This window comes from Aquila chrysaetos, chromosome 3 (assembly GCF_900496995.4).
Source record: "Aquila chrysaetos chrysaetos chromosome 3, bAquChr1.4, whole genome shotgun sequence".
Classification (NCBI taxonomy): Eukaryota; Metazoa; Chordata; class Aves; order Accipitriformes; family Accipitridae; genus Aquila; species Aquila chrysaetos.
In genome coordinates, this window is record NC_044006.1 from 23,183,005 (window position 1) to 23,203,276 (window position 20,272).

At 35.5% G+C, this 20,272-nt stretch overlaps 1 protein-coding gene across 2 annotated transcripts in view; it reads left to right on the forward strand.

The window, feature by feature from the left end:
• Positions 1–20,272, forward strand: part of ULK4 (unc-51 like kinase 4) — a 264,773-nt gene that overhangs the window by 102,088 nt on the left and 142,413 nt on the right. For both annotated transcript variants that reach the window (XM_041122173.1, XM_030007779.2), the window contains 6 exons: positions 910–1,031; positions 1,368–1,424; positions 4,710–4,761; positions 4,852–4,946; positions 14,222–14,273; positions 14,373–14,517. In XM_041122173.1, coding sequence (XP_040978107.1) covers positions 910–1,031; positions 1,368–1,424; positions 4,710–4,761; positions 4,852–4,946; positions 14,222–14,273; positions 14,373–14,517 — 523 coding nt within the window. The remainder of the gene's footprint in view (positions 1–909; positions 1,032–1,367; positions 1,425–4,709; positions 4,762–4,851; positions 4,947–14,221; positions 14,274–14,372; positions 14,518–20,272) is intronic.

Here is a 20,272-nt window from a genome sequence, read left to right on the forward strand (position 1 = left end):
TTTCCAGCTATAGGGACAGAACTTTCCTTCTTTGCATACAGGCCGTGACTTTTCTCCTGCTGCTTCTGTTCTTTATCCCATGCAGAAGAGGTCTTATTTTTCTGAGGCAATAGTTAATGTAACACAAATTTAGCATAATGTTCCCTGACTTGTACATGTCTCTTGTGAATTTTGAAGTATAATTTTCACTATTGCAATTAAAGTTTTGTTCCCTCATTATTGTGCCTGAAGTTTGTTATGGAGGCAACTAAGTTCTCTCATTGACCTGCTGCTGCCTTTTTTTTTATGAGAATAGGAGAATTCCAGTTGCTTTAGGTCACTGATGTCATTGTTAAACTTGTGTATATGCTTAGCTGGTGGGGAGATCTTTTGGAAGGGCGTGGGGAGGGTGTTCGTTTCTTTCTTCCAGTGGTACTATGCTGCAGGAAAAACATACTGCTTGAGCATTATGTCACCCACTAATCATGGTGAACTCAGCTCTTGGTCAGCTGAAAGTCATGAGAATTTGCTTTTTATTTCACTGGAAATAGAATTGCATCCATAGAATTTCAAGAGTATAATTCCATGCATATGTAGTCACCTAAAGCCAGTGTAAGTCCACCCTGCCAAGAGGGGTAATTTAATCTTTGCTTCTACACCTGCCTTATATTTCTATCCTCACCATCTTGCCACATTTGCACACCTATCCCTGTAGCCAGAGCAGGAAATAGGCCTGGCTGAACACTGAGCTAGGAAAGAAAAGTGCTAGATCAGCCTGATTTATCATGCAGTCACATGAACACTACTTTTGGCAGGAGGAAGAAGATGGGATTGAACAGAAGATACTGGAACAAAGATGTTTTATATGTCATTTGCTGTTGTTTAGTGAAGCAATTATGTTAGATCAATCTGAAATGTTGTTTTGTGTAGGTGACATTCTCACTGCCCTAACTAGTGTCTCTGGACGTAAACACCCATCAACAGTTCAGGCCAAACAGCTGAAGATGTGCCTTCCTATGATGCCTGTAGTGCTTCATCTTGTGACATCCCAGGTAGATTCCTGTGTCCCGCTTCTCCCCTCCCCAACTGTTAAACAAAGGACAAATTCTTGCAGTTTCCCAAAATCTAATTTCTGTTGATCATGATCAGAATGGATAAAATAGAACTCTTATTAATGTGTAGAGATGTTGATGAGTATTCCAGCTATGTATAACAGCATTAAATATATAAGCCTTATTTTTCCACATTGTAAGACAACTCTAATGATAGAAGCAAATACATATTTTGTTCTCTTTTTTTAACATGGCTGTGAAATACATGTTTTACTTTTTCTGGTCATAAGATATGCATTTAATGTAATTTTTTCAACTTTTGCTAAATTCAAATAGGTATTTTGTCCCCAGATAGTCACAGAGGAGTTTCTTTTCAACTATGGGACCTTACTTGTGAGTATAACCATCTGAGTTAAATCTTATTTATAAAATATACATATGCATAAAATTTGGGGGATTATTTTAATGTAATAAAATTGCATTAAATTTATAAATGGGAGAGAGAACTTTATTCTGAATATAAAATTTAAGCTTTGATTATATTCAAAACTTTATATATTATCAGAAAATATTTTCTGTAGTAATCTATTGGGTCAAAGGGAAAATATGCTATCCTGTGTTCAATTATAAAGAAACTCTGCACATGCCTGATAAACTGAGTATTTCCTGCGTGCTTTAGTTTAGACTAGAAAAGTTTAGCTTTAAATTACACAGAATATTCTTTCTAGAATTTTATGCTAGTATTTTATGAGTAGAAATGAAAGATAGATTATAATTTAATGTATATTTAAAGTATTCTTTCCTTTTGTCACCTTTTTCTTCTTGCTAGTACTTTTACACTGTATTTAGTTGATGAAAAGCTGAGTATTGTAAGCTACAGAGCTAAGATATTTGTCTCGTTAACGTCTACAACCTATTTACAACATTAGCAATGGAAAATGAACTTTTTAACTGTGCCATAGGATAGTATAGCAAAAATGAAGTAGTACTGTTGTAACGTAACTTCCTCATATGAAAACAGTTGTTTCTGCTAAATGAGAAAAAAGCATGTTCTAAAGTTGCATATCAGAGTTAAGCAAATACTTTTAAGTGCATGAGTTCATAAATGACAACTAGGTATTTACTTCCACAATAGCATGAAGAAATGCTTCGCCACAAACAGCTAGATTAAAGTTTACTGTTCAGATTCACTTCTCTTTCTCCTTTGACTCTTGATTCCAGGAAAATGTGGGTTTAATTTAGCTTTACTAAAATATTTGTATAAAAATTAACATTAGGATGAAGACAAAAAATTCTAGAACTGTAGATGTTGAATTACAAAGCCTTTATCTCTTTGAAGCATTTGTAACTAGGCAGTAGATTTATTAATGGTTTCGGATCAACCTTCTAGAAGGTGAAATTCTTCTGTCAACAATATTACAGCAGACCAGGTACAATGTAAGTTTTCTTTTGATGTTACTCCAGCTTGCTTGAACTACTGAGTGAGGAAGTCAGGCTAGTTACACTAGCACAGCTTTCCTCTCAGATCAAGGAGGAGAAGATTACTGAATATTTCCTGCATCTTGTGCTTCTGTCTCCATCAAACAAGGCAATTCGGGAACTTACACATACTATTTCAATTTACGCATGAAAAAGGGAGGGGAAGTAGTATCTGGAAGATAAATATCAAATTTGAATCCATTTTATATAGCTGTGTTATGATATGACTAATATAATTATTTCTGGAAGAGTAACTATCCATTCTACCAGGCAACAGTCTACTCTGGAATTTTGTGTTTAGCAGCATTCCCACTGACATCCATAAAGGGACATTTGATCATCAGCTTGTACTTTTTCAAAGTACTGTGGTATAATTGAGGCCTCTAAGATTTTAGCAAGTCAGTCTTTCAATTTTTTTGTGTTTTTTTTTTTTTTATTTTTTTCCCTGATTTATTCAAAAATTTTACTCTTAATAAGAAATGATTAGGAGTGGAAAGATGTGTGCTTGGTATCTGGAAGGAAAAGAGTAGTTATTTTCCTGTAACTGTTGTTCATTGAGAATTTTTTTTCTTGCTGCTTTGAAGTTGTTTCCATCATCACTGTAATTTTCAGTAGCGTTGTGCAAAGAAATTGAGAGGGAGTTGGGACAGTCCTTTCATGTTTTCAGCTATGAATAGAAATACATGGAGGACATGCTCTGCCCCAAAGGCACAGGCAATAGCAGGCTCCTAATGGAGTGCATAGGGCACAGACTCATCTGTAGTGGAATACACACCCTGTTCCTCTTCATTGCTTAGAAAAAACCCAGATAGTTGGGGTTTTGTATAATTACATCTACTGCTTGTGTTTCTAATATAAAATTAAGGAAATAAGCATTAGTAGCCAAAATGATTTGTGCACCAGGTATATTGATTTTTTCCAAATTGGTCTTGAGAGTATGGTTAGGTGTGAAACTGTCTTAAATGAGCAAACAGAATAACTTACTCTCTTCCAACACAAGTTAATTAGATAATAACTAGTAATTTTCTTCAAATGATCAGGAAAATAAAAGTTTTTTTACAGAAGCAGTTGTTTTTTATGACTGCCTCTGAGATGCATTTAAATGATGAAATATATAATTAGTTTCTAACTGTATTTTTAATTAGAGAAGAATCCTTCAGATGTTTCTTACATATTGAGAAAAAGAAAACCCATGTAGACACTTCTGCCTATTTAATATATAAGAACAAAATTTTAATTGATAGTGAAATATAAAACAAGCGTCATTTTCTTAATGCTTTAAATCATATAAATAAATAGATATGTGTGCTGGTTGAAAATGAGAAAGATGTTTATCCATGGTAAATTCTCTGTGTAGTAAATACTGCATTAGTAAAAAAGAGCATACTATAAATTCTGCTGAGAATTTTCCTGCTTCAGCAAATGTTAATAACATGTGTTTTGCATCTCCTATGAAATAAACAGCTATGCATAAAAGTGAAAGCACAAGAGTGAAATCAAGATTAAAAGGCAAAAGAATAATGGGTCTAATTGTACAACATTTACTTAACCCAGATTATTAATAATTTCATTGTCCCTGTTCCTCAAAATGGTGACTAATTTAGGTAATTTTTAATAGAAGGATATGCATTTTTGTATGTTCTCCTGTGTGTAGCTGTATCCATGGTGTGTGTAGTATGCATGGAGATCGAAAAGATTGTACAAATAACAGCAAAATTGCATTTTCGGGAGGGTCTTTGGTCTTTTTAGTGATTTATTTTAACATAGCCATGTCAAATGTAGTTCAAAATCTTCTAAGCAAATTACAGTTTTCTGTTAACAGTAAAGACATTTAATTACTGTCCATTTAGCTGGAAATGTTATAATTCCTGACATTAGCCAGAGTAATAGTCCTCACTCTACTCTACGTTTAAGTGTCCAGCAGCATTACAGACTTGCAAACTTGAGCAACCTGGTCTAGTGGATGGTGCCCCTGCCCATGACAGGGGGGTTGGATCATTCTATGTTGTAACAGCTAGATCATTAATGCTTTCAGTATTTCATATCTTAATTATTATGACAGTGTTTCCTAATGTAGGTACATTAACATTTTGTATTTACACAGTCCCTTAAAGAATTCCATGGTGTAATTATTCAGTGATTATGCTTCTTAATTTTTGTTTCTAAAGTATTTTAATGTAAATGCTGCTTCTTCTGTAGAATTTTATCAGATCCGTAGATTCAGGAGAAACAAACTTGGATGGAGCAATAGGTAAGGCAACCTATGATATTGCAGTACTTTTACATGCAGGCATTGTAACTGTGGCATTTTGTAAAGAAATATGATGATTTTTACCAATAGGGCAAGCTGCATCAGAAGAATTGATTAAGACTACTTTATCAACCTTTGAAGCACTAACACAGCATCCTGTCTTGTTGACAATCCATCGCTTGACTGTAAGTATGGCAACAAATTAAATAGTTACAGAATAATTGGCCTAATTCCATTGATAAATAGAATGTTTTGAAGATCTAGAAACTGTTTAAAATATGGCTTAAAATGTATTGTGGTTCTATTTGGCAGGAAGATTCCTTATTGTTTATAGAGAGATTTAATTTTCAAAGAAGCAGCAAGACATTTGGACTCAGTTTACTATGTTTAGTTGAGAAGTTAGAGGGAGAATGAGAAGGGCTTAAAGTTTAGAAATAGCAGTTTTAAAATTATTTTCATGTAAATATAACACTTGATTCTGTAAGTCTTTCCTCAGCCTTAAAGCAACTATGTTGCTATATATTAGTGAAAATTTCACCACTTTATTTGTCATTATGCTTTTAACATAGCTTGGAAAGACCACTTCTGAGATCACATTCCGTCATTACTCTTCCTGATGAGATCATCAATAGCAGTTATGGTGGTTTTTTTCTTTTGTTTAATCATAACAGATTGCTTACTAAAAATTGCAATTCAATTACCAAACGCACATATACTGTAAGCTTCTTACACCACTAAGATTTGTTTTCTTTGAAGTTTTTGGTTAAATGATTTACTGTGAGCTAAGCTAGCTGAAGCCAGAACAATTACATTGTGAAACAATTGTTAGCAAATCAGTAGGCTGAAATGTTTGAATGTGTTTGACAAATGATTGTAGCCTGTACCAATGCATTTTTTGAGCCTAAATTCCCACCAAACATTTAACTCACCATACTTACTGTGGTGACCATTTAATTCAAACTGAAATTTATGTGTTTGTACTGGAATTAGGTTAAGGGCATACTCAATATAGCAGTTAAACCAAGAAAGGCATTAGTAAATTGTAATACATACGAATGAGTGATGTTAGGGATTGTGCTAGGTAAGAATGGGTAATCTTAGAAATTAAGGGTTTTAGAAGTTGAATCCTATTTGGTGTGCGTGTTAGTTGAGTATTTAGGTTATAAAGTCTTAATAAATGAAAACAGTAAAATAAAAAAAACATTGGAATTTAAAGAAGTTTAATGTTTACTTTATTAATGCTCACAAAAGAGTGGTATTCAAGAAAATAGTCCTTATGTGCAAAAATCTAACCAATTAATAGTCAGAGGGGAAATAGTACAGAACTGAACAGTTCGATTTACTTTAAAGTAATATGGCAAACAATGTTCTAGAAAAGAAATGTGAATGTAGTTGAGGTATGAATGCCTATTGATATCTCTCTAAATGCCTGTCAGCCTGCAAGTCACTGTATTATGACAGTATCATTCTAGAATCACCTCAGTTTTTTAAAATAACTGTTTTACTTTTGTGGGTTATCAGTGTGTCTTATATTGACAGAAATATGTACCTTTTTTTTATGGACATACATCAACATTTACTGAAATTGCAATACCTTGTGTCAGCACATTAAATAACATTTCTCTAGCTGTTTAAACTTTAATGGTCTGGGGGTTTTTCCCTGAAAAAAGCACCAAGGAGACAGGTCCGCTTTACGACTCTTCTTCCCCTGCTCCCATCCCTGCGTTCAGCAGAACGTTATATTGAAGCCAGGGAATGACTATCCCACTCTTTTAAGTAAACCCTGGCTAGCAGGAGGTGAGTTTTATTTAAGTAAATTTCTGGGGAACAGTTTACTTCATCACATATGTTAAAAGTTTTAGATGTTTATTTAAAATCCATCTGAGCACATCAGTTAACCTTATGTAGCTAGGGATAAAACTTCTGCCTGTGCAATGCTTGTAAATTTAGGATACATGCCACTTGTGTAGAATAGTTTTCCTGATTTAGAATAGGTATATATTTGAAATTTATTAACTAAAAATAATTATATCCTTGTCAATGAACAGCTTTTTTTTTTTTGAGAAAAGAAAATCTATTACTTCACTCACTCATTTTCATAAATAACAGTTCTTCCTAATTTAAAAGAGCCCTCCTGACATTCAGCAAATAGCCATTCAGACACAAAATAAAGTGGATAAATTGCCTTGTATTTGGTATGTTAAATTCAAGAAATTGTCCACTGTAATTAATAATATCTAACCACATCTGCCACTAGTGGTGCAAACAGTAATTAGTTTAATACTATTTACGAAGTCTAGTGTGCTAATTATACTTGAATGTACAGCATACATTACTTTAGAGGAAAGTGGTACTTCATCTTCTGTGATGCATACAGAATATTTTTAGAATTGCTGTTACTCAAGGGATATCTTCTAATTGCTGCTCGCGGAGCATGACTGGAATCTATGAATATAAATGCCAGCACCCAGTGGAACTTGGTGCTTTTTTAGAAAGTTGAAGCAAGTCATGTTCAAGCTTCCAGATCAATATTTACGTATAACATGGTTAATAGGAAACTCTTTTACTGGAGTGAAATGTGTATCCTAGGCTGATTTCTGAAGCCTGGCTTGCTCGTTTAGACACAGTTGGTTACAAACGGCATTTTATGGGGCGGGGAAGGCCAAAACCTTCTTGAGAGGATGCATTCTTTCCACTACAACTGTGACATTGCTTTAAAGTCTCTAATCAGAAATTAAATGCATTTCTAATAAAGTTTAATGAATTTAATAAAAAGTGAGGTTATATTAAGCAAGAAGAACCAGTAAATTTTTCAGTTCAGTTCTGGTTTTAGTTTGGCTGCAGTGGCAATTGTGTAAGTTAATAGGATTTTAAGAGCAATGTTTCAGATTCTTTTCCACTTTGAGAAGAAAAGAACTGCTTGTTCTGGGTTTTAGTTCATGTTTGATTTGCCTTTGTATTTGTACCTTGAACAAAGAAAATTGAATAAATTGATTTTTGGTGATCAAATTTCTGATTACCATCAACCTGAAGGCAGTTATTAAGGAGATTCATTTCTGTGGGGACTGGCTTTATTATATGTTACTAAGTGTGATAAAGTCAAGGGAAATTAATTGAAAGTGCTCAAATGAAAACCAGTAGTGAGCAGTAATTTCATTTTGCATGCAGATGTGTGCATTTTTACAAGATATAAAGACTAACAGTAAGTGTGACTCGGCAAATTTTGACAAAACTGTAGATTTTCAGGTACGCAAGTATGATGATGAAGGCCATCAAGAAGAGTCTCTATAGACCGGAATGGAATATAAACCCCGGTTTCTTAAACTGCCTGTTTCCTCCATGTACCTAAACTGGAAAAGTATTTATTAAATTCGGATAATAAGTGTTATAATAATATTTATTTTCAAATTTTGGTAAAGGTTTAGATATAATTAACTGGAAGAATTCCATGCTGACTGTATCATTTGCATTTTTCTTTTCTCTAAGTATATTTATTTGCCTGAAAAAAGGACATATGCTAATTCAGAGCACTTTGAGCAGTGATGAGGTTCATGATGGCAGGCAGTTCCTATGGGACTCCTTTCTATACTCTAACTAGCTCCTAAAAATGATCTGTATACTGCACAGATGATGTTTTACCTGAAGCATGAAAGTTCTCTAGTTGAGGCAAAAGTTTGTCAGCAGTGATTCTCCTCCTGAAGGTTTTAAAACTTATTTTTAAAAATCAGGCTAAAATAAAAGCACCCTGAACATGATTACTTGCTTGATGGGAACACAGGGGAAAAGCAGCAAGACATGGAAATCTACTAGTTGACAATATTTTCACTAAAGATGACAACACAAGGGTTAGAAACTTCTGCAAGTGCTTTTTTCTGCTAATCTTAGTCTTTTCTTGATTCAGCATCAGTGGTGTTCTTCATCCATAGTCTGTTCTGATCTAACCACTGACACCTTAATTTTGTCAGTGTATGAACATATTGTACAGCATTTCTTCAATCACTTTCCCTTTTCAAGTAGATTAAAATTCTACACGCCATGTGGCTTTCTGTCCATTAAGCTAATCCACATGAAATGAGACTTTCGTGAAACCAGTTCTGTACTAACATTGAGTCAGTCAGTCAGTGCTGTCTCTTCCCAGAAGTAAGGAAAAAAAAAAAAAAAAAAGCCAAAGCCAAACCCTCAATGAAGATTCTGATGTTCTGAAGACTTTTTGAAAAAAATTAAGAAATGTCATCCTTCTACCCAGTTCATTCTAAGATGCATTAGATTATTTTTTCTTTTACATTCTGAGAGATTACTGGCAATATTAAAACATTGAGGAGCATGCTGTGCCTCCAGCAAATGCTTTAAGAAATTTGAAGGCATCATGATCTTAATTCCATGGTCACTTTCAGCAATAACTTTGTATGTGGAATTTTAATGAGAATAAATGTCAAGGTGATGTTGGATGTTGTGGATCTTACATGTGACTGGAAAAAAAGGGGTTGGGAGCTGGATGGTCTTTGCTTTGGTATGTTCTGCTTTGAATAGTGGATAAGGAGAAGATACATCTGAGTAATTGTAAGTTAAACATATGCACACTGAAAAGAACCAGATACCTCTAGAAAAATCCCTGGAAGTAAAGTAATGGGCTTAGTAACTTGTGAGTTTGGATATGATAGCTGCATGGAATGGATAGTGTGGTTTCTTTATGTAAGTTTAATTCTGGGGTCTGATTTTCACTTGAACAGCATGGCTCACAAATGCTACTGGAACAGGCTTTAAGCCTGCTTACTTTTTCTGTCCACCCAGTGTAACACCAAATGTCAAGACTTTGGCCTTAAGCACTGCTTTGAAGAGCTCTGAAACTCAGTTTTAATCAAGGGAGAGATTTCTTTAGGTCGGTAATGTTAACCACATTAAGGTAAGTTCAGTGAATTCATCCTTGCTGTCTACCACAAGTGAATGGAAGTTTAGTTCTCCATCATTATTCTGAGGGGCTACCTCCTGCTAAATAGGGATTTAGTGTATTGGATCCTTCCACTGTGAGCCCTTGTGGTGTTGTAACTGCTTTTTAGTGGTACTTGTGGAGCTTGGATTTTGCACGGTGAGGTTAAGTAAAGCTGAGGCAATGTTTGTTTCTAACAAAGCAGGCTCATTTATTTAGGGTGCAGGCCTTGCGTCTGACATCTCCTGAAAAATGGAAACAAGCAGAGAAGGACTGAAATTAGTTTTCTCTTTCAAGCCCCTCCTAGTAGCTGGTGAATACTTAACCACTCTGAAACCGTGGCTTGTCTCTCCTTCTCTTTTGGGGGTTAAAATAACATACAGACTTTGCAGAATAATTTCTATAAAAATTGTGCCTTGTTTTCAAAAGATCTGATTTTTCTAAGTAATAAAATACTGTAGGAAAGTGAGTATAGCTTTTCCTCAGTGCTCATACCTCACTAGTAGAGTTTTTCTTGCAGAAGTCAGTGAACATTATGGGGACAGATGTTCTGGTTTTGGACAGTATACTTGGATTTCCCAAAAATTTGAGAGTCATGCACCGAAGACTTTTCAGATCTGTCAGTGGCTCTTCCCTCTTACCCTCTGACAGATCAACTTCTTCTAACTAGTTAAAATTTACTAAGTAGAGAATAGAGATCAGTTTTAAAAAAATTAGGTATATTAAGAATGGTGCCTTACAAGGATCTGTGTTGCAACATACGCTATTTGTAACTAATCCAGTAAAGGGAATGAATAGGGAGGTGGCAGAACTGACTGACACTAAATTATTCACAGTAGTGAGAATTAAAACTGACAGAAGAGTTGCAGAAGGTTTCGAGATATTGAGTGAAAGGACAATAAAATGACATGCAATTCAATACTGATAAATGTCAAGCAATACACATGGGGAAAATCATTCCAACTATGCATATGCAGTGTCAGGCTCTAAACTACTTGCAACTGTTCTGGAGATCTTTTAGCATCATTTTTGTATGAAAATGATAGCTTTATACTCAGCAGTAATCAGAAAGACAACTAGATTATTAGAAATGACTGGTAGAAGATCAGACAAAAAAGCAGAAAACATCACTATGCCATAGTAAGTCCGTGGTGCCCTCAAGTGTTGAATACTGAATGCAGTTGTGGTCATTCACTTCTAAAGGGAATGAAGCTTAACAAGAAATAGTACATCTTGATGATGTGAGGAGGGACTGAGTAGATAAGAACTTCAGCTTGGAAACAAAAGAGAGTATAGAATTATGAATGGCATGGGGAATATGAATTGGAAATAATTATTAATGGTTTTCATAAAATAAGTGGGTATCAAGTTAGCTGCTTTAAAGTAAACAAAGTAGTGCCTTTTCATAAGGCATAATTCAAGTGTGGAATTCAGTGCCATAGGTTTTGCACATGCTAAACGTATAAATACATTTAAAATAGGTTTTGACAAATATATGGGAGAAAAGGCTAGTAAGCATTATTAAATGCAAAAATACAGATACAGCATCAGCATACGAGGTTTCTTAACTCAAGAGTTACTTTACTAGAAACTAGAGTTGTGCTTTATGCTTGGTCTATTTCTCCTACTCTTTCAACTCCTTTCCGGTTGTCAGAAACAGGACTACCAGGTTTGAGTACATTTTTGTTCAGTCCTGTACATGTGTATTATAGCTGGGAGATGTGACTATAGTGTGTATGGAAGCTTCTAGTATTTCATTCCTGTTTTGGGTACTGGTAACAGCAGAGTTGTGGCAGCATAGCCTTTGAATGCCATCATTACAGAATTATACAATGGTGGCTTTGTGCAGTTAGGGATTTATCATGAACTGGGTATCAGGCTATTTAGAAGATGGTAGAAACCCAGATATAACTATGATCATATTCAATCTAGTCTGTTTAGGTTTTAAGAATATTTCTCACTTTCTTTTGTAAGCAATCTTAGTGATAAAGACTGAGACAAGAAAAATATCTGCCTACCTTCATGCATATATGGAGATTTGATTCCATGTAGATGTCAGCAGTCATTTAAAAGAAGAAAAAAAGAATCCTTGTTTGAGTATTCTTCTATTTGTTTCAATCCCTCTTGAAAATGCTAAAATACTAATACCATGCTTCTGTCTACATAACTTACAGAAACTTCTGCAATTCACTGGTGAATTTATTAAAAATATTTTATGTACCATTACACTTCAGTTTATTTCACCTCAATAATTACTTGCTTAGTTCATATCTTGTTTACAAATTTGTGTACACATTAGTAAAAAAGAGTGACCCAAATGGCATGGAGAGATTATGAGGGTTGCAGAGTTACCAAGTATCTGATTTAAGGTTCACATACAATTTAATACTTGCTTCTCCCTTCAGCATGTGAATTCTGATATGCACTTGCATCACAAAATAATTTTCAATAGGATTAGTGCTTCATTTACTTGATCTCCCCACCGCACCAAACTGACGTGAAGCAAAAACCTGCTATGGAGAATTCCATTCTAAACAGTTTGCCAAAATTGAGGTTCATGTTGGAAAAGGTCAGAAAAAGCTACCGCAATTATTCAAGACCTAAAGAAGCTTCTTTGCAATGACAGTTTAAAACCTGTTTATCTTAGAAAAGGCGATTGGCTTAACTACATTCGCTAATGTGGAAATACTACTGTTAATACTAGATGAAAGTGAAAGAAGATTTGAAGTTTTAGAAACTGAAGTTGCATTATACTGCTGTATACTGCCATCTTAATTGGTATCAGTCTGAGTCAATGCTGCTGCTGCTGAGTGATTCATAATATTCTGAGTCCCTACATTGCTTCAGACAATCAAGAGCTGCTTTTTTGTCTCTTTTCTGTCTCACATCTTTAATTTACCACTTAAATGTGCCTCTTCATTTGAGAAGCATTGCAGTAGTTTGAACTGGTTTTTTGGACTGAAAAAACCTTAAGTACATGCTTTTTTTTTTTTTTTTTTTAATCCTACCTCACAGGTGTATTATAAGTGATAAATTACCATTTGTCAAACAGTTCAGAAACCTGCACTAATGGGGTTGTTGGAGTGCAATGTAGTTCTGTTATTTATCTTATTGCATATTAAGTGAAAAGACCATGAAATATTTCAAAATTATGAAGTATTACAGAAGTCACTACATCTATGATATATAGCATTGCCTATACAGGCGTAAAGGCTATTTATACTTGCAAGAGTAGTTTGACTTCCATACTTGGACAGAGTCCTTTACCTCTTTTATGTATGTAACAAAGTATGTAATTAAGTATGTAACAAAGGCACTTTTGGTAGTTTTTTCAGAAATGGAAAAAAAAGCTGGACTAAATTAATCCCTTAATGTCAGAGATTCATTTAACAGAGACCACCAACTAGCAGTGAAATAGTTGCTAATTGTAGTTATTGCTGACTAGATGGTAACTTCATTTAGTGACCCCTTTTCATATATACTTCCAGCTTCTATAGATGTTTCTTAATAGCTTAGTAGCTGCATAAATCTAGAGAAATTCTATCTTCCACTATTAATCACTAAAAGAAAACACATGGAGGATTGTAATGCAGGCTTGTTACACCCAATCCTGTCCATGGCATAGTGAGAAACTACACAGTAATTTTATTTGTATAAATAAATCCAAGGACAAGCTGTGTATCCATGATGCATACTTAAAAATTGTAGGGCTGTCCATCCATCCTTTCCACAAAACTAAAGCATGTCCTGTCTAAATAAGCTGTATTTTACCAATGACTTAAGACTTAGCAATTAATTCTTTTACAGAGAATACTAATAATACACTATTTTTGTAATATTAGATATATAAAACTGAGTTATAGCCTAGTTTGCTATAAGTTGATTTCGGATGGAACTAAGCTGACTAGTCCTGCGACAGATGATTAATTGTAACAATACACTCATGGACAATAAAGAGTTGACTGGATTATTTTTTCTCATGTTTCAAATCTTAAGTCTGTTAATTTAAATTTTAATGGAAGACTGTGTATTACCAGAATGGTAGAATTTAAAATTTTATCAAGACTCTCTACTAAGCTTAAGGATATTTCATTAGAGGTAGTACATCTTTCCTGATGTATTTTAGTTCTACGCAGGTTTGTTTTAGGAGGATGTTTCTTCTGAACTCTATTTGATGGTTTGTTTATGGATTAAAGCATCAGGATTAATAGATATTCTAATACTCTTTTTTCTTAATATCTGACATCTGCACTGAATTCTGTATTCTAAATTACAATTCACTCTCAATGAATTATATCAAAGTTACTGTTGTTTTATATGTAAAAGTACATTACTGTCTGTAACTTTATGGCAAGTTACTAGAGGAAAGGGAACTTAGTTGCTTTGTAAGAGTGATTATGGATGAATTTCCATGATTATTCCAGCCCTCTTTGATTAAGGGCTCTAGCAGTGGAATAAACATAGATGATAGTGTATCTCTGTTCTATTTTTTTGGAATAATTTAAGCCAGGTCTTTCTACTTCTCTGTTTTAGGTTGAAGACTGTATCTTCCCACCACTAGTTTCTTTGGTCCACAGTCAGAATGGTAAGTATATTGCCACATCAACTACAGTTTCCATGAATTCCACATTTTGTTTTAATTAGACTTCAGTGTGGTCACATTCTTGGCACCTTTATTTTCAAGTGGAATGGAGACTCTTCAGCTTGCGGTTGCTCTCAGAAACCACATCACTGCTTTTAAACCACGAGGTCATGGCTGAGGAGAAAGGGGAGAGCCCCGACTCAAACAGCAAGCTTCTGTCTCTCATTAGAGATTCATTGCTGCCTCAGTAAGTATAATATTGCTCCTGTAATGGGGAATAACTTGATACTTGCTCCATTTTGACAGCGTATTTGTTTGTACTACCCTTTTTATGTTTAAATGGCAAAATGAAAAGAGGAATAGCAGTTAACTGCTGCCAGAGTTCTCTGCCCAACATCTCTCTCCTAGCTTCATTTAGTACTTTGTCATATACAACACAAACACAACTTCTCTGTGACACTCATTTCTGATACTGTGCCTCTGGCTGCTCTTGTAGTGAAACAAGTTTACCCTAGCTTTTGGGCTGTGATTTAAATACTCCTCTTTGTTCCACTAATGAAGTCAGAACATTCTAACAGCAACATCTTTTTGTCTATTTTGGATATTGTGCCCTCATGTAAGGTGTTCTGAAATCATATGGAATGGCATATAACTTTTCAAAAAGGAATAGTACAGGATGGATTAGTCCTCCATGATCCACCCAGGGGTTATTGCTTCTAAATTGCTGTCCTTTCCTGCTGCTCCAAGCAGCAGAAAAACCCTACAGCAGAGTAGATGAAACTACAGCCTGTGGGCCAGATGTGGCCTGGAACTTCATTTATATGGTTTATGGTCAAATGAGGCCTGTCATTTTAAACTGACTTGCAGGTGAGCATAAAGACAGCTCTCTGTGTTATGCATGTACATACTGTGAGCTGATAACATCTGTGAGTAGCGGGAAGGAAGGCACAAACACAAGATGAGTACAGTAATGATAAGTTATTTATCTTTCACGTTATTCTAATAATGCTGCAGTGTATTTTAATGCGTCATCCTCAAAAGTTAATAACTGTAAATACTTAGCTGCCCTAAGTGAGAAAATTGTTCCCCACCCCTACATTAAGTAAGTGGCAGAAGGGTAGAGGAATGGATGCTGGATTATGATTAGAAGCATAGTGCCTTCCCCAAAAATGAGACTCTCTCTTGCTAATTGACTAATGTTCTTACAGTATGAGGACCAAAGTTCTGTCTATGCAAGATGTATAATCTTTTCTCTGTGAGAGATAATGGGAAGGAAATCGTAGAGCTCTACAGAGAAGCTTATTTTCACACCTTTCTTCACATTTTTTTTTTTTCTCTGGGAAATACAGAATTTATCAATATGAATTAAAATGCAAACTGGAAATATTATTTTTAAAATAGAGTATATGCATTTTTAAAAGCTGTCAGATAATTTTCTTCTGATAGGGGAAGAGACCTGGAGTCAAGTGGGACCAAGTTCTGTCCTTGCTCTGAAAGTTGCCCTTTGCAGACATGCCCATCTTGTAAAATGTTTCTCATTGAACTAGAGGGGGTGGGGTGGGTGTTGGTGTCATGCTAATTACAAACTAGAATGAAAACAGCAAGTATACTCCTGTCTCCAAGCTAATTAGCTCAATTGAGTGGCAGGGCTTTTTGATCTAAGACTAAGGATGATCCTACTCTGGGGACTTCACCTGTGCTATCTGCATGCATTGCATTGTACATGTATGAAAAAGGGCTCTTGCAGCAGCTCAGAATCTTGGTTCCAGGCTTTAAGTGTTTCCTGAATCTGTTCCTTTATCCCACTAGTACAGATGATGACACTTGTATTTGGAAAACCATTTGAGATTGTCTCAAGAAAATAAATATTGAAGTTTATGATATTTGGAATATATTGGAACTTGGTATAAAAATTTTTTACTCTAGCTTAGGAGCATAGTAAAACAGTATGTAAATCTTGTAGTGATTCAGAAAGAGTTAACTGGTGTCTGCATATTTAATACATTACTTGAACCTGTGGGTTTAGCCAACCCCTAGTAAAGATGTTCACCTCTGGGGAGCAGGTGATCAGTGCAAGAAGGCACAGAGGGAACAAAAAGCAGAGGAGGGTTTGAGGATTTTCTGCAGAAAAGAAAACTCAAACTCGGTTTTGACTTGAAAGCCTCACAACTCAATTTGGAGAAGACTCAAAAAAAAACTAGGAAGAGACCAAAGCACCTGCTTTGGATGTTAAAAAAGACACAAAAGGTAAGTTTTGTTCAGCAGTGTTCTAGGCATAGGTAAGAAAATATTGATGGGAGGTAGGAATGAATCCTCATACACTCTCTACAGTTCTCAAAAGAAGCTTTATCTGGATGCAAAGGGATCTGGCCTAAATCTAAAGAGAAGGGAGGTCTAAGATTCGGTGTAACCTACTTGTAAAGATAATGTAAAGCTCTATCCCAAGAAGTAAGAGTTACTTGAAAACTCTGAGATAGAAAGTAGAGACAAGTAGATTGTGTTTGCAGGCTGAAGAGGTGTTTGCTGATGTTGTTTAGTTGATGTTTTGCTGATGTTTGCTGTTGCTGGACAAAGGATGGGACAGAGTGTGACTCAGCTGGAGGACAGTGAAAAGAGGAGAGGCATGCAATAGCTGCTTGTTTGTGGGCAGTCTGTTTGGGGAAGTAGGTATTTCAACCCCTTTTGATTCTACTTTTTAAGAACTGAGAGCTGTTGAGTATGGAAGGGAGGGACATCTGGGTTTAACATGTGATGGTCTTTTTAACGAAGGTTATAATGATACTCATTTGTGTATATATTTCATTCCTATAAATACCTTCTGCAAGTTAATTTGTTTAAATGTAAAACTGACCCAGGAAATAGAATTTTGGTCACTATGCATGAAATATAAATGGTCTTCATTTTGAGATAAATGCAGGAATGCAGTATTTAATACTTTTTTTCTCATCTTCTGCATCATCAATAAAATGGTAATTCCCTTAAACATTTGTGCATTTGTAGATCAGAAAGTTAACTTCCTCATAGGATTTTGATTGAATTGAATGAAATAGCTTAATTAAATTTCAGTTCACTGAAAGGTTAGGTGCCTGAGCGTTTCATAACCAAAATGAAACTTTCAGCTATAGAAAATGAATACAAGCTTTCTGTTACATATCCAGGGTTTTTTTATCAGAAATTGAAACATTAGCTCTTTTTCATTTAATTCTTAATATTCCTAATTATATATGATTTGAAATTTGAGCCAGAACCAGCAAAATGAGAGGAATGTGTAAATAAAGTTTTATTTCATTTGAAAGATTATGTAACTTGTTCTTGGTAGACTGCCAAGCCAGTTCTGCAAGTACAAAGTCCAGGATACTTGTAGATAAAATGTTCAGATTTTTTTAAGAGCTTCAGAGAATCCATATCCCCAAATCTTTAGGTCCTCTTGTCATGATTGCTTATAAAAAAGATTGACAAAATAACTCCTTCCAGTGTAGTACCTCTAATTTACAGAACCCATATAAAATGTTCTCTAAAACTATTGTTACTAAATTGATTTGTGTTTTGAAGTAGCAGGGATATCATTGGATGAACTCATTCATTTAACAAAGTATCTGAAGCACAGAATATTTTCCCTTCAGAGAAGATTCATATATTTGTAGCTCCTAATGGCCTTTACTCAGGCAATGTTTTATATTAATTGCTAAGACATTGACTTTAGTAATCTGCATTTTCTCGTGGGGTATTTGGCTTGATGGATCACTGCACCTTCCCTTAGAAATATCCTTTACTAGTGTTATCTTGTGGGAGGGGGGAATAGAGTTTACAGTAAAAGGAAGTAAAGTGAGACTCTTTTATTGAACCTCAAGGAATTAGGATGCTTAGTGTGCACAATAGTAAGTCTCTCTCAAATGTAATACATAGAAGCCTTAAAATTCTTTAAAGTGGACCCTGTTTAGGGAAGGTATTGATGTGTTTATAATAAAAAAGTATATTGCCAAGTGTCAGATCTTTAAGCTAGCATGGCTGCTTCGTTCATTACTACTATTAAGAATTTCCATTTTGGAGACTTAAACCCATGTCTTCTGCAGTGTGCAGATGTCTTCTGGCACCTGGGTCACCTGATAGCATCTTTGTTTGCCTTAAAAGATTTAGTCATGAATTCTGCAAAAAAAATGCAAATAGTTCCATTATGTTTGGTAGGAATATGTATTGTTTGCACGTAGACACCAGGATCGGTGTCTACTAATGCATTACACTATTTTCTTCTTTTATGAAGAAAGGGACTTTTTAATCACCAGTGAGAAATACTTGTCTTTCAGGAACTCTTATCTGTTATTTGTAAAGGAGAGATTTTAGTAACTGAAGACATGAAGCCAACACTGACTTCTAGTTGATTAATTGTGCAGATTCTCCGATGTGGTTTGCAACTGTACAGCAGTGCATTCCAGCTAATACATAGTAGTCATGACACATTGCCCGTAGGCTGCGTGCTTGTGTTAGCCACTGTGAAGGAGCTCCTGCAGGCTACATCAAGACTGCACAGCTGGTGTGCTTCACCCTCCTCATCGTAGAGTTGTCCAGATCGGAGACTTGCACAGAAAGCACCACATCTCCTTCTAGATTTCCTTCCTGTGTTAAATTGGAGTGCTGAGGTGTGGTGCCCAGGGAGAGGGGATCTTAATTCCAGAGAATAGCTGGCACACAGTAGGGTACATGCCAACACCCAGGTGGTGGGAAGTGATCTGGATTCCTCTGTTCAGGCAGCACTAGGGATCCTAAGATGTGAAGTAAAATTCTTGGTGATTTGCTTGATTCCACTCCCTCCCCCCATCAGAACACAAAAAGGAAAAAAATGTAGTGGAAGCATTTTGTTGCACAAAACATGATAACCTACCACATTTTCCTGCAGATTATCCTTTCATTTGTACTTGATTAATTCTTCATGGTTTTTCTTTTACAAATGAAGAGGTTTATGCTTCCAATTCTATTACTTCCACATGTTTAAAGTAGCACTATTTGTAATCAAAGGTGGTATTTTGACATGGCTGAGTCTGTGGGTTTTTATGCTTACATCTTTCTCTCTTCCATCACTGTATCCTATTGCTGTCCAGAATAATTTTGATTTAAACAAAATAAAAATAGCCCTGTTTGTTGGGCAGGCATTACTGGAATGTTAGCAGCAACAGGAAGGTCCATTTTGGTTTTCAGTAGCCTGTTTTCCTTTACCAAGATTTCCATGAGGTGATATTTGGAAATGTTTGTGTCCTGGTTTCAGCTGGAATAAAGTTAATTTTCTTCCTCGTAGCTGGTACAGTGCTGTGTTTTGGATTTAGGGTGAGAATAATGTTGATAACACGCTGATGTTTTAGTTGTTGCTGAGCAGTGCTTACACTAAGTCAAGGACTTTTCAGCTTTTCATACTGCCCTGCCAGCAGAGGCTGGGGGTGCGCAAGAAACTGGGAGGGGACACAGCCAGGACAGCTGACCCAAATGAGCCAAAGGGGTATTCCATACATACCATGTGATGTCATGCCCAGTATATAGACTGGGGGGAGTTGGCCTGGGGGGAGTTGGCCTGGGGGCACTGCGGCTTGGGGATTGGCTGGTCAGCGGGTGGTGAGCAATTGTATTGTGCATCACCTGTTCTGTATATTCTATTACTATTATTATTATTTACTTTCCTTTTCTGTCCTGTTAAACTGTCTTTATCTTAACCCATGAGTTTTACTTCTCTCTTTTTTTTTTTTTTCTTTTTTTTTTTTTTCCGGTTCTCTCCCCCATCCCGCTGTGGGGGGTGGGGGTGGGGAGTGAGCGAGTGGCTGTGTGGTGCTTAGTTGCCAGCTGGGGTTAAACGATGACAGGTTCATAGATGTTTTTCTTGTAGTTTTATCTTCACTGCCATAGCTCTCAAGAAATGCTGTTTTTGAAGTGTATTCATATTGTTCTGTTCCATATTACTTGGAGAATGGAAGTATGCTCTAGTTAAAGCAATATTTTTTTGAAATTTGAAATAAAAC